Source organism: Symphalangus syndactylus, chromosome 9 (genome assembly GCF_028878055.3).
Source record: "Symphalangus syndactylus isolate Jambi chromosome 9, NHGRI_mSymSyn1-v2.1_pri, whole genome shotgun sequence".
Taxonomy (NCBI): domain Eukaryota; kingdom Metazoa; phylum Chordata; class Mammalia; order Primates; family Hylobatidae; genus Symphalangus; species Symphalangus syndactylus.
This window is the reverse complement of record NC_072431.2, coordinates 100,829,354-100,843,868: the sequence shown is the minus strand read 5'-3', so window position 1 is coordinate 100,843,868 and position 14,515 is coordinate 100,829,354. Positions and strand designations below refer to the sequence as shown.

Here is a 14,515-nt window from a genome sequence, read left to right as displayed (position 1 = left end):
AGCCAGTTGGCAGAACTTATTTTCTTTTCCTGAATTTTTTATTCTTTCACCCATATGCTCAACAAACAATGTAAAAACCCAGCTCCATAGCTTCCTAGTGGTGATGACTCCTCAGATAAGGGCATTCCTCCATGATTCAATTTCATCTGTAAAGTAATGGCACTATGATGAATTATCCCATTCTCCCCTCAAAGTTGGTGGCCTGCCTTTGTTCAATCCTGGTGCTGTGATTGAAAGTTTATGCTCTAAAAGTAATCCCGAGAAATATATAAAAATGTATGACTTCCAAATACCCCGTGCTGTGCATATCATAAAAATTCAAAGAATCCCAAACTAAAAAGTAAATCATATATTCATATTTTTATCTTTCACAAATTGAAATACTCTATAAAAGTTTTTTTCTAATTCTATATTGCAAATTATTTGAGTTAGGCAGTACGTCTTTCACTACTTTTTTTTTTTTTCCCACAGAGTCTCACTCTGTCACCCAGGCTGGAGTGCAGTGGTCAGATCTCAGCTCACTGCAACCTCCACCTCATTTTTGTGCCTCAGCCTCCCCAATAGCTGGGAATACAGGCGTGCACCACTACACCTACCTTTTTTTTTATTATTAAGTAGAGACAAGGTTTTGTCATGTTGGCCAGGCTGGTCTCAAACTCCTGGTCTCATGTGATCCACCTGCCTTTGCTCCAAAACGCTAGGGTTACAGGCTTGAGCCATCTTGCCCGTCTGTCTTTCACTGCTTTTATACTGCAAAAAATTTTCACAACAGAGATGCTCAGTTGCTCCACACCCAGTCCTTCAGAGGAGTTATGCTTGCATATGAGCTCAAGGAACATCAAAATAGTTTTTTGAAACAGAAGAGCATCCTGGAAGATGAAGCAAGCTGCACCTCTGCCTTCATTAGTGAAAATGCCCTGTGCCAATATCTTTATGTCAAATGGATAAAAAGTACTCTTGGTCGGGCGCGGTGGCTCACGCCTGTAATCCCAGCATTTTGGGAGGCCGAGACGGGCGTATCACGAGGTCAGGAGATCGAGACCATCCTAGCTAACACGGGGAAACCCCGTCTCTACTAAAAATACAAAAAAAATAGCCGGGCGTAGTGGCAGGCGCCTGTAGTTCCAGCTACTTGGGAGGTTGAGGCAGGAGAATGGCGTGAACACGGGAGGCGAAGCTTGCCGTGAGCCGAGATCGCGCCACTGCACTCCAGCCTCGGCGACTCAGCGAGACTCCGTCAAAAAAAAAAAAAAAAAAAAAAAAAGTACTCTTAAGTGACCAGGAGTGCAATCCCCGGTTCACTTCCTGCAGTGGCTCAGGGCTGGATTTACACTGCCCTCGTTGGGTGGCTGTCCATGGACTTCCAGGCCTGAAAGAAGGAAATTCACATCCTCACTGAGTCGTGTTAAGAGTCTCAGACTGGCAGGTTGTGGTGGTTAAGACCGTGGAAGCTAGAGTCAGGCCCCCTGGGTTCCAACCCTGCTCTGCCACGTACCAGACAGGCAACCCTGAGCAACCATTTTCCCGTGCTAGGGTTTTCTCGCCTGTCGAGTGAGAATAATAAGAATAACAATACCTACCTCCTAGGGTCGCTGTGAGAAATAAATGACAATCCACAGAAAGCGCCTGCAACGGCGCCTGGCTGGCATACAGCGGACTTGTTAATAAGGTTACAGCCTTTCAACTAAGGGCGCCTGAAACTCGCAAACATTTTGCTCGGGTGTAGATTCGCTCCAGTTAGTTACAAAACTTGGGATCCCGGGACCCGGAAAGCAAGGGGGAAAAATGAATCGGGATGGGGCCAAGGGAGAGCTGCTGCGGCAACTTTTACCCAGCGGAGCCCACCTACAGCCTCGACCTCCCGGTCTCAGGTCTCCGCCGTTTCTTCTCAAGGAGTGGGTAGGGGGAGCGGCACTACACAGCTTTTCTCCAATCAGACACCTCAAGGCTGGCGCCTGATCCAATCTCCTCCCCTGGAGGGTGGGAACGCGAAGTTCCTACCTGCACCTGTGGCAGCGGTGACCGCCTCCTGGGTTATTTTCTTTTCTCCCCCAGCTGCCCCAGGGATCTGGTTTCCCGAATCACTTGGCAAATAACCAGCAGGTGGGCAGATGTCTTTTTTGCGTTCCTACGGACGCGTAGGCAAGTTGGATGCGCCGGAGTGAACAGCCAGGGTCCTATCTCTCAGACGGCTCCCGGGCGGTGCTAGCAGGGAAGAGGGACGCGCCGGCTAATGAAACACTACTAGCCCGGAAAGCCGGCCTGGACCTTCCACCCGGGGCAGCGAGTCTGGCAGCCCCTCGCCGCCGCCCCCTCCGACCAGAACAGACTGCGCTGCGAGCCCCGGGCTTCCGCCGCAGCGCGCAGAAATTGGAGGTGCCAGAGGAGACCAGCAGCAGCACTTGATTTAGCTGGGCTGCGGGAATTCCGACCTGTACACTTTCCAGAAGCCTGATCTCTCCAAGTCCGCGCCCAGGGACTCGAGCCCCGGCTTCCAGGTTGACCCGAGCGCGCCCCCTTCGTGCTCTCGGCTGCGTTCACCGCGCGGGGCCTCCGGGTCTTGTGAAGCCCGAACAGGTGAGCGACTGGGGGTAGTTCGGCGTCCGCCGAGTCAGAGCCTGGCGCCGGGGGTCACCCTGGGGTGCTGCCTGGTACCTCCCAGGTACCCGCCTCCCGGCGCCGTAAGAGAGGCTGAAAACCACGGACGCTCCAGGACTCCGTTTTCTGTGCTTTTGCGTAATTTGCCATCTTTTCCTTGCGCAATTCGTACAAAGCCCTTCCGTGCTCACAAAGTTGATGATTGTGAAGAAGAAAATGTAGGTTAGAGGAGAGGAAGCAGCATCAGGACACCTTACCACCACTGTTAGTAAATGACTTGGGGGTACGGGTTGCTTTTCCGATCTGCAAAGCAGGAGGGAATGGGATGTTTGCAGACGCAGTTGCTAATTGTGCCTGAAGGCGTGAGTGCCTTTTGTACCGAAAGAACTTTTGGCCGTTTTTTCTTGTATTGTTTTCAAGTCGCTGCCCGAGTGTGTCCTCAGGGCATCCTGGGGAGGAGCCGGTGCCGCGGTTTCGGGGCGCAGCCGAGGCCGCCCCGCCGCCTCCCGTAGGCGATCAGACTTCCTCTCCCTGGCGGTTCCGGGAGGAGAACCTCCTACAACAAACACCGCCGAAGTTTCCCTCTTCAGCGCGTTCGCCAATCCCAGGAGCGCCCGGCGCGTGGGCTGGGAAGGAGCCGAGCGGAAACCTGGAAGTGAGCCGCGGCGCAGGCGAATCCTGCTCGTTGCTGGTGGCAGCGCCCAAGAGACCCCGCACAGAAAGTGGGCTGAGAGTCTCGCTTGCTGTACCCGCACCTAAGTGCTCAGAAGCGGCCTGTCCCTCCGCAGAGGGGGGGTCTTAGAAGCTTGGGGAAGAAGCACATTGTTTCGGAGTTCCTGGTTGCGTTCTTTCTCCTTGGGAGGAGGGAATTGCACAGGGAAAAGAAGCCTTTACTTTGTAACTGAAATTCTCCAGAGTTGAGTTGCGTCGTACAGACTCGGTGCATATTTTAATACAAAACTAAGGGAAGAGGCCATTTGATACTTGGCTTCATCTCAACCGTCAGCCGGGAGTGACTTCAAAAAGACGCAAGATTGGGCTCTGGGGAATAAAAGGAAGAATTAGGGTGGCGGTTTTCAAGGGAAGTTAAGTCTAGACATGCGTCTTTGAAAGTCACAAGGCAGAAGTGGTCAAAAGCAGAATTTAAAAGAACCAAAACAAATATCATAAGCTTGTCCTTCTCTCCTACTGGGATATAAATTCTCCTAAGTATCTCATCGAAAAGGCTCCTGGGACGAAAGTCGATGGGGGCAAATCTTGGAGGGAAATTTCGTGACTGTGACCATGGACTAATTAATACTCACCGTTCACCTGTAGAGAGGATGCACTTGGTTCCCAGCGCCCTCCCAGGTGCTCATCCAAAGGGAGGCCGCCCTGGGCCGGATGGGTCACCTTTTGGCGTCCATCTACAGTCAAGCAGTGTGGACAGGGCGGTCATTTTCCCTCTCGAGACGGGTTGATCCAGAGGGGTGGGAACGTCTCTTGGGTCCCCCGCGCACGCTGACCACTGCACTGCACTTCCCCTGAAGGCAAGGCAAAGGTTGAAGCCAAACAGTTCAAGTCTCAGCCTAGAGACCAGGTGATGGTGCCCTGGAAGACACTTCCGCCAGCACCCTATGGGGCGCAGTGGCATCTAATGCTAATGTGAGCTACGTGGCTACGGGATTGGGTCGCTCCGACCCTAGCCGATCCGGTGCCAGACAGCACAAGGGAGGAAATGGGACGGGGGCGGGGGGGCACGTGACTTCAACCAACCCAGTAACCAAGTTTTGTTTTCTTCCCCAGCACAGGCCGCTGCCTCAGCATCCACCTCGCAGCCCACGTGTGGCAAGCCGGTGAAGGGGTGGAGTGAACGGCCGGAGACCACGCGGAGAGAGGGGCCGCTTTGGCCCTTCCATCTGGGTGCCGGGAGCTCCTAGGCACTCCGGCCATGGCCGACAGCGCCGGTGCTGGCAGCTCGGGCCCCTGGTGGAAATCGCTCACCAACAGCAGAAAGAAAAGCAAGGAAGCCGCAGTGGGGGTGCAGCCTCCCGCCCAGCCGGCTCCCGAGGAGCCCACGCCACCTGCGCATCCCAGCCCGGACTGGACCAGCAGCTCCCGGGAGGACCAGCACCTCAATCTCCTCGGGGGCGCCGGCGAGCTCCCCAAACCGGACAAGTTATACGGGGACAAATCCGGCAGCAGCCGCCGCAATTTGAAGATCTCACGCTCCGGCCGCTTTAAGGAGAAGAGGAAAGTGCGCGCCACGCTGCTCCCGGAGGCGGGCAGGTCCCCGGAGGAGGCGGGCTTCCCTGGTGACCCCCACGAGGACAAGCAATAGCCCCAATAGCCTGCGCGCTCCAGGACTGTCTACCCAGCGCTACCCCAAACCCCCAGTTCCAAACCCGAGACTTCAGGCCCTCCCCCTTACGTGTTGTCTCATTCCACCGAATTCAGAATATTTACACAATGCCTTCATGATTTTATTTTTCTGGAAATTGAAGTGTCAATTGGGTTCTCAATATTTCATGACTCCAAGGATGCATTAAATATTTATTTGTGGTAAGAGAAGATACCTGCCGCGGAGGAGGGTGGCATAATTATTTTTTTTTCAAAAAGCTATTCTGGGGCCCTGGATCCTGTCACAGCTCAGCTTGAACTCTGTAGCCTCTCAAATGAAGACGGTGGCTGTTATTTAGCACTCTGTGGAAAGCAAATCACAGTGCTGTTTTTAATGCCTGAGAAATGCACTTTAGGGGTTCCTCATAGACTTACACCTTAAGTGAAGGAGTGGGGGAGGAAGAAGCATTCTTAAGTAGAAGCATTTTAAAGTAAGGCAGGATTGCTTTTAATGTTAAACTACAAAACTGTACAGCCTATTTTAGTGTGGACTATTAAAACCCTTGCACTGTAAGACTTAAGGTGACTTTTGTATTTTTTCCATTCCAAGACTGAAACCCATCATACTTAAAAGCAGGCATGCAAAGTCCGAGGTGAGAGTTAATCATTTGCCACACAACATAACAGTGACTATTGGAAAGCTGCAGGGAAGAGAACATTTCTGGAAACCAGCAACACCTGGACTGGAACCTCTTAGCCAGATATCCCTATTTATCAGCCAAATTCGAGGAAGGGAGAGAGGTACCAATTCATTATTCCTAAATTCACCTTTTACTTCAGTGCATTTTCATAGACTATAGTAAGTTACAATGCTAGTAATACATCCTTTTCAGTATCCATTGTTAAACTTACTAACGATTGTCTAAAATTAAAAAACAAGGCCGGGTGTGGTGGCTGATACCTGTAATCCCAGCACTTTAGGAGGCCTAGGAAGGTGGATCACCTGAGGTCAGGAGTTCAAGACCAGCCTGACCAACAAGGTGAAATCCTATCGCTACTAAAAATACAAAAATTAGCCAGGCGTGGTGGCAGGCACCTGTAGTCCCAGCTACTCGGGAGGCTGAGACAGGAGAATTATTTGAACCTGGGAGGCAGAAGTTGCAGTGAGCGGAGATCGTGCCACTGCACTCCAGTCTGGGCGACTGAAGGAGACTCCATCTCAAAAAAAAAAAAAAAAAAGACTGAACTCTGTGCAGCTAAAGAGGTGGGGGTATTTTCCCCACCCCTTTGCTTTAAAAGCTTATTTCTTTAAAGTATGCGTTTATCTAGTTTCAGACCCTTTAGATCTACCAACCTGAAGATTCTTAACAAAAATCTGTTTGCTTTTATTATGAACTTCAAGAAAAAGAGTAAATGAATACCATTTGCTCTGAGAAAATTACAAGAGAGTTATTGTAGTCGTTAAGAGGCACTGGGATCTTTTCCCACCACAATTCAGTTCATTTATAAACACCCAGAAATGCATGGCAGGGAAATTATATTGATCAAAGTGTATATCTTTGTAGATAATAAGAAGCAGGAACTTAATTATAGCTTCTCTATTTGTATATGTAGACAAGCTATTTTTTTGTTTCTCTCAAATTAGTAATTTATAAAGTAGCAAAACATGTCGATTGTTAAAAGAAATTTAACAGAAATTTGATGAATATGGCTGAAATGAATTTAAATTAATGAATCAAGCTTCGGTGCCAGCAGAATAATACAGCTAATTTTGATACATGAGTTTCCACATACCAAAGGCCTTACACTAAAGGAAAGTGTTTATCTAGAGGTTATGAACACCTTAAAGTATGTGAGAGGGCTTTTTTAAGCATGAAAAGACATTTTCGTTGTATACTTAAAACTGGAAAGTATGTGACCAAAATCTCATCCAGGTGGGCTTCCTGGATGAGGAAGACTACTTTCAGTTTAAATGGGCCTACCATCTCTAGATTCAGAAAAAGAAGAGGGAATTGAGACTTGGCATGAAAAAGGAATTCATGATAAGGGACAGGATTGGGGGTTGGCAGAGCAATGGGAGTGAATATAGCAAATGTCAAATAAGTCTTTGGAAAACCTTCAAAAAGTATTTTAATTTCACTCTGTAGAAAGTAATCAAAATTAGAGTAGGTAACTACCCAAAATGTTCTCTCCCTCCTTCAGGAAGACCGAATTTATACCTATTTATAAAATTAAGTCTGCAGTTACATAAGTTTAAAATCCTATACTAACCCTTTCATCCAGTTTTATTGTTTTAAAGAACTTTTTTCTTTAAAATTACTGTAGATGAACAAAACATTGGCAAGTTTCAAGGTTCTGTGTCTAATTTTGGATCCCATCCAAATCTACAATTGCTGCAGATAATCAACAGCAGACATATAGTAGAGCAATGGAACTTATTACCATATTAACATGACATCTTTACCCCACTGTTCTGAAAGAATTTAAAACCATGCTAATGCAGTTATAACAGTGAATGCAATTCACAATCTGCCATTGAGGTTTGTAATTACATCGTTTTAAAGCAGTCCTAAATTATGCAGTGGGAGGAATACCCTGATTTAATCCCAACTCAGTGAAATCAGAAACCAAGCAAAATTGGTGGGATAGAAAGATCATAAGGAAGATGAGAGAATTTGACGACGTGTCTTGCTGGGATTTACGTGCTTTACAGATGTTCAATTACATTCCAATAGTATAAACAGATTTAACTTTTTTTAACCTTGAGATAATTTACAGTAAAAAAAAATGTTGAATTAAATTTGCAGTCAGAAACTTTTCTTTATCTTACAAATGAAATTTCACTCACAAATTTGGAAGCCGTATCAGAAATTTTAACACTATACTTCCAAAGATATGGGAAAAAAAGGAACAAAACTCTAGCAGTGTATTTGCTACATACTTTTGTAACCACGATAATTATATACAAAGTGTAGTTTTTGCCCCAGTGACTCTCCTTGCAAAATCGGTGGCTGGGCAGTGACTCATATTACGGGTCACCTGAACGTCCCTTTGTGTCTGCACTTCTATTGTTCAGCACATTCTGACTTACATTTCAAAAGCACAAACCCGATTTTACATATGCAATTAGGATGTTCTGCTTTAGTATAACACCTGGAAATATTTTTTCTGCTTCGAAACATTATGTGAACTCAGCAATTCTAGTCTTGCCAAGTACTTACAAGGGAAATAGAAACCTAATGAGCATTGGCTAAAAGCTCTGTCAAAAATAGTGCTTTTCCTGAGATGCACAGAAGAATATTTAGGTGCCTTGAAAGAAGCAAATACTAAAAATGAGCAGACAGAATTTCAAATGAAAGGTAAACTTGAAAGAAACAAGTGAAAGGACACTAATATTCAGTGACCCCAGAGACCTTTTATGAAAAAAGAGAGAAAGAATATTCTTTTTCCCCAGCTGAGAAGTGTCAATCAGACTAGAAATGAGCACACAAAAAGCTAGCATGATATAGTAAGGAAAATGGATTTTTTCAAGTCTATTTTATTTTTAGAGGGTTTCATTATAACATAAATGTGGGAGATTGTTTGTTGAGATAAATTCATGTTTACCTCCATGACAAGTAAAAAGTGGGACCAGATATTTTATACATTTGGATGTCAACATGCAAATACCAGAGACTAAGGCTAGGTGTGATGGCTCACACCTGTAATCTTAGCACTTGGGAGGCTAAGGTGGGAGAATTGCGAGGCTGCAGTGAGCCGAGATTGCGCCACTGCATTCCAGCCTGGGTGACAGAGCAGTGTCTCAAAAATAAAAAACAAAACAAAACAAAAAACAAATATCGTAGACTAGAAACAAGTGTGGAACCCACAGCAAAGTTTGTCACTGATGGGCTGGCTGTCCCATTGCAGCATGTTTTTCTCACCTGTTCTCTGTACTCCCTGACCCCATTCTTACCCTGCCTCCAAGGCAGTGCACATGCATTCCCATGAGGCTCAGGGATACAGAAGAGGGGCTGCTAAGAGGCCCATGAGCCCTCCCGGACTCCTGCAGGCACAGTGTGTTGCCAATCACTTTGTTAGAAGAAGACCATGCAGATTTGGAACATGGGATGAATAGTGTTCATGGTGAGAGAATATGACCAATAAGCGGATAGGATGTAAGGAAACTAAATAGACCTTGCCTTAGAAGAAGACAGTTGACCATTTATTTAGAAATGGCAATAGCTGTCAACCATGATAAATAAGATGGACAATGGAATAAAAGCAGTCCTTCTGGGAATTCAAAGCAAGGAAATCAGCTGTGCTTTCAAACAAAATTGTACTACAGATGATGAAATGATAGACTTATAATTATGTCAAAGTTGTTGGCATAATCTTCCACAATAATAAGATCCATGAATGGAGTGTCTTTATTTCTGAGGTGTGGAACAAGACTGTTTACACAGGAAATAAAAATTTCTGGCCCTAAAATCAGGAAGGTTCAGTTTAAAGAAACTGAAGATCCCTAACCCTAAGAAGAAACAGACACTGATTCACCTGCTGGTTGAGTAGGGGTTATGGGACCAATGCTGGACCTCCCTGTGACATTTAAGAAGGTATTTTCCTGTGGCCGGGCACAGTAGCTGATGCCTGTAATCTCAGCACTTTGGGAGGCCAAGGCGGGTGGATCACCTGAGGTCAGGAGTTTGAGACCAGCCTGGCTAACATGGTAAAACCCCATCTCTACTAATAATATAAAAATTAGTTGGGCATGGTGGTGCACACCTGTAATCCCAGCTACTCAGGAGGCTGAGGCAGGAGAATCGCTTGAACCTGGGAGGCAGAGGTTGCAGTGAGCCAAGATCGTGCCATTGCACCCCAGCCTGGGCGACAAGAGCAACACTCTGTCTCAAAAAAAGAAAAAAAAAAAAAAAAGGAATAAGGAATTTTCCTTGAGTTATAAGTATCCTGAATTAGGCATTTATTTCTAGTAGCCAGTCAGTAAGCATGCCCCTTGACTGATACCCCGCAAGGATAGCAGCAGAAAACTGCAGTTTTCAAGACACCTGAATATAGTCTCCTCTCTGCCTTGCTCTTAGGTAAATCTTAGGTGATAGGGGTGTTAGTCTACTCTTCTGTAAAACTGGGGAATTAGTTTATATTCTTGCTCTAAAACTCTGGTTTAGTATTCTCCTATTCTGAGCAACTCATTGTAAAAGTAAACTCCTAAAATGTTCATTGTTTACTTTGAAAACAAAAGGCCCTAGCTGTCCAGTACTGATTGTTAAGTGGGGCTATGGGAGGGAAGGCTGAGAAGTATAAACTGTGCTATGGATGCCACCATCACTGTACTGCCATTTGGCCTAATGATTGGGGGTAATCCTGCTATCTAGGAACATGAAGCCTCATTATTCATTTTCAGAGTCAAATTGTAGAAGAGATATCTTATTATAGTCGATTAGCATCAAAAAGTGTGCTTTTGTGTCTATTACTTCATTTGTTTCTCATAACTAGCTCTTAAGGATCCAAAATTCTGTCAACCCACCTGATTGTCTACTCTGTTTAAACTCAATTTTTCCATTCCCATTGATGTTTTCCTAGGTCAAGAATTCATTCCCTCCAGGCACAGGGGCCCGAAGACAATTGTTTCTTCACTCTTCTCCATACTCTGTTTGAAATCCTGCAGGATAAGGTCAAACCCCTTCACCATGTCCAGCTATTCCACATGACAGACAACCCCTGATGCATGGTTGTGCTTTGCCATGTCTGCAAATATCTGTCAATCCTGTTGCCTCTGTTGGGCATGTTCTTTCCCCACCACCTGCCTGGCAAATCCTCAACCAGCCTTCAAGACTCAAAAATCTCTTTCTATTTAACTGCTATGGGCCTCCTTCTCCCAAGCAGATCTGAGCACCCTGTTGAGACACATCTATAAGCCTGTGTTATCCCCCAGCAGGAACTATAGTAAATAAATATGATCTCATGTCTCTCTGCTGTTTTAGTCATGGAGCTCGGGAAAATTCAGGGGGCAATGTTCATTCCTTATGAACTTTCATGAACTCCTGGTTAATCTACAAGGAAGTGGACCCTTCAGATAGAACAAGCAGCTAGCATGTAGCTCTTAGCAGGGCCACAATCTTTTCTCCTCTGGGGAAGCAGGTTATGTCTGGCAGGTAGAGAAATGTCTGGGGGTTGTCAATCAGTCAGAGTCTAATCAGGACAGAGAAGCCACATAGTCATTTGAACAGAGTACATTTAATATAAAGAACTATTACACATAGCCAGGATTGATTGCTAAGAAGTAAAGGGAACCCTAAAGAATATATTGCTCATGCCAATGAGCAGCCACTATGCCTAGAACTGAGACAGAGTGCTCAAAGAAGAATCCCTTTTCTCTCCAACCCCTCAAACCTTATTGGAAGTGACTTGGCCATGACCCACTGATTGGTTGACAAGTTGCCATGGTGCCCCACCAGCAAAAGTTGCTGGTTACTCTATACCAGTAGGTCCTAAAGCACTAATCATTAAATGCTTTGAGCTTCATGGATAAAAATATCATAGGAAATACCACTAGGTTCATACAGTATGGGGAGGAAATTTGTATTCCTGTAGCCCGGGCTGCATCAGTTTTATGACATCTCCTTCTTCTATCTAACACACTCTTATGAGACAATCCCCTCAAAATAAAATTCAAGATCATTAAAGTTCTTGAAGGGCCCTACTTGGTCCAGCCTCTGCCCGTTTCTCTCCAGCTCTCTCTCTCTCTCTCTCGCTCTCTCTCCTTTCTCTCTCCCTGCCATCTTTCCAAACACTCTCCATTCAAGTGAAAGTAGGCTCATTTCAGTTCATTGACCACCATCTCTCTTCTACCTCTAGGTCTTACAACATGTTCCTTCCACCACTTAGAAACCCTCCTGGGGTTTAGGTTTTCCAAGAGCTCAGGAGCTTGATGAACCTCTTGAGATATACTCTTTCTTCACAGACTTCCTGTGATTTTCAGGACACTTCAGCTGCTTGAGCAACCATATATAAACAGAACTTGAGCAGAGTTAACTAGCCTCTCTGACTCTGTTTCCCTTGTTAGTAAATGGATGTGATAACACCACTTCATGGTGTTTGCATGACCTAAGTGCACATAAAAGCATATCTCTCAAAGACGAATGACACAGTCTAAAAGTCCTCAATAATACAGCTGTTTAAATTCTTACTCTTGAATGGGTTGAAGTTGGTCTGAAGGAGCTATTTCAATGTTTTCCTTTAAAAACTATCTAGAATTTGGAGGATCCACTTGCTAGGAATCTCAAGAAGTCTGCTTTTTAGAAAACTGTGATTATGTCTTTGTTCCAAAAAATCAAGGACAGTTGACACAGGAGAAGGTCTAGGAGATGGAGGAAAAGAGAGGACTATACATTCAGTCCATGAGATGACAAAAAAGGAGAGTGGGACTCTATGTTGTCATCTTTATGTCCAAGAATGAATCCTGAGCCTGAAATTGTTTAGTGAATGAATTTAAAGTGTTCCCAGATTTCCAAGGAGGTGGTGAAACACAGAAATGAAGAGGCAATTGGCTTTATGGGGAAATGCAAGGGTGAGTTTCAGCAATATTTAGGCATTGCTTAGAGTACTTACAAGAACACCACTTTCTCAACAATAAAATCTCTAAAGACCTGAGAACCACCATTCTCCCTGCATTTCTTATCCTAGAAACAGAAGAAAGACAAGGAAACAGCTTCATTCTCACAATCCACACGGTTTGCTCAAGCTCTTCACTTCTGTACAGTGGGTGGGAACTTTTTGTTGGGATGGCTTCACAGAGGCAATGATGGTGAAAAATTAAGACAGGCCTCAGGTGGCTCCTTGGCAGGTCCCTGGGGGCATTTTAAAGCCTAGAGCCTTGGCCAACCATCTGTTGCAGAAAGTCTCTCTCAAGCTGAGTTTGCTGAACAGTGTGTTTTGATTGAAGGCAGCTACTCACATCTTCACCCTGGGATGTATTCTAAGTTTCTTTTATAATAAGGACAGTTCTCAGGAATTACAGGGAGAAGTTGAGGCAGGGGAGCCTAGGTAACCACAGAGCAGGAGATGTAGCCTAATGAGGGTTCCAAAAGGCATGAGAGTTCTGAAAGGAAGTGCTATGGCATCCCACACACTCCCTTGTTGGACATAATCAGAAAAGGGAAGCTGTGGCCACTGCTGACTCTAGTACAGCCAAGACTACAGGAATCAGAGACTATTTCGAGGGAAGAAGTCAGTTCTTTTCAGTCTACAGGGACACAGAACTAGGGCTTCTTAAGAGTTAAGGGTAGAATTTTGCCCATTGCCTTATTTAATTGCGGGAACACTTTGTTTTTCTATTGTAATATTTAATTTCCAGGCTTTATAATTTCAGTGCAATTCAACAATTACTTATTAAGTACGTAGTACACATAGGCCTTTGTATGAGGGCCTTGGAGCCAAAAATGAAGACAGAGATGTTGTTACTGCTTCACATACTTCATAAGCTTAAGCCCTGGCTATGTCATTCATATAAATGAATGGCATATAAAGAAATACTCATTTATTTATGTATTCATCAAATATGTATTGAGTTTATTAATTCTTTTAATTATACAATGTGCCTATTAGGTCCTACGCAATGAATTATACTGTAGGTGCAGAAAGAAAATAGGATCCTAAGTTTGCCCTGCAATATAGTGTAGTAAGAACAATAATAGTTTAGAGACTGGTGTTGGATCATTCAGCAGCCTTTCAGGATATTTTGGTTAATTAATTACATCTCAGATAGTGTTATTTACCTGGAGGCATTAAAGATGTTTCACATCCTGAGAAACTCACCCTCTTTGCTTCTGGGCCAACATGTATCTGAGCCAACAGTTAGGAGACCATCAGAGTGTGATGCTCTGCCTCCTTTTTTTTTTTTTTTTGAGACGGAGTCTCGCTCTGTCGCCCAGGCTGGAGTGCAGTGGCTCAGTCTTGGCTCACTGCAAGCTGTGCCTCCTGGGTTCACGCCATTCTCCTGCCTCAGCCTCTCCGAGTAGCTGGGACTACAGGCGCCCGCCACCACGCCCGGCTAATTTTTTTGTATTTTTAGTAGAGACGGGGTTTCGCCGTGGTCTCGATCTCCTGACCTCGTGATCCGCCCGCCTCGGCCTCCCAAAGTGCTGGGATTACAAGCGTGAGCCACCGTGCCCGGCCTGATGCTCTGCCTCTTAACTCATCAAGTTTTTAGAGTTCAAGAGCAGTCACAGAGTCTGAAGCAGCACTAGATGGGGTGGGACATCTCCCTGGAGATCCTAGAGGCATGCCAAACTAGGATTTTTCTCTTCTGCAAGCCCTATTCCTTACCCTCTCATCTTCTCAACCTCTTTGAGTTCTCAAGGCACACAGATTCACTTCCTGGGGACAAGTTGCTTCCATCCCAAAGCCAGAGGCCATGTCTAGCCTCCCCAGTGGGAGAATTCTGAAATGTGCTGTGCTGTGCAAGTTAACTTGTTCTCAGTTGGGATGGAGGCACTAATTGGCCAGTCTATCTGTTCCTACAGCATTAACTCTCTTTATGATGATTATCAATGAGAGTTCTGCTTGTAAGTTCTGTGTGAGGACAGGAGATAACCAGGGA

The 14,515-nt window shown here is 45.4% G+C and overlaps 1 protein-coding gene and 1 long non-coding RNA gene across 2 annotated transcripts; both read left to right on the top strand.

The window, feature by feature from the left end:
- Positions 1–2,019: 2,019 nt before the first annotated feature.
- On the top strand, positions 2,020–2,406 carry LOC134731447 (uncharacterized). The gene has a single exon (XR_010113724.1). It is a non-coding gene; the product is annotated as an uncharacterized lncRNA (long non-coding RNA).
- Positions 2,034–5,491, top strand: PRR15 (proline rich 15). The gene is made up of 2 exons (XM_055293573.1): positions 2,034–2,577; positions 4,384–5,491. The coding sequence occupies exon 2, from the start codon at positions 4,529–4,531 to the stop codon at positions 4,916–4,918; it is 390 nt and encodes a 129-aa protein (XP_055149548.1). The 5' UTR covers positions 2,034–2,577; positions 4,384–4,528; the 3' UTR covers positions 4,919–5,491.
- Positions 5,492–14,515: the final 9,024 nt, after the last annotated feature.

Excerpts from the sequence above, each read along its gene's own strand:
- PRR15 (XM_055293573.1), top strand. The coding sequence starts at position 4,529 with ATGGCCGACAGCGCCGGTGCTGGCAGCTCGGGCCCCTGGTGGAAATCG.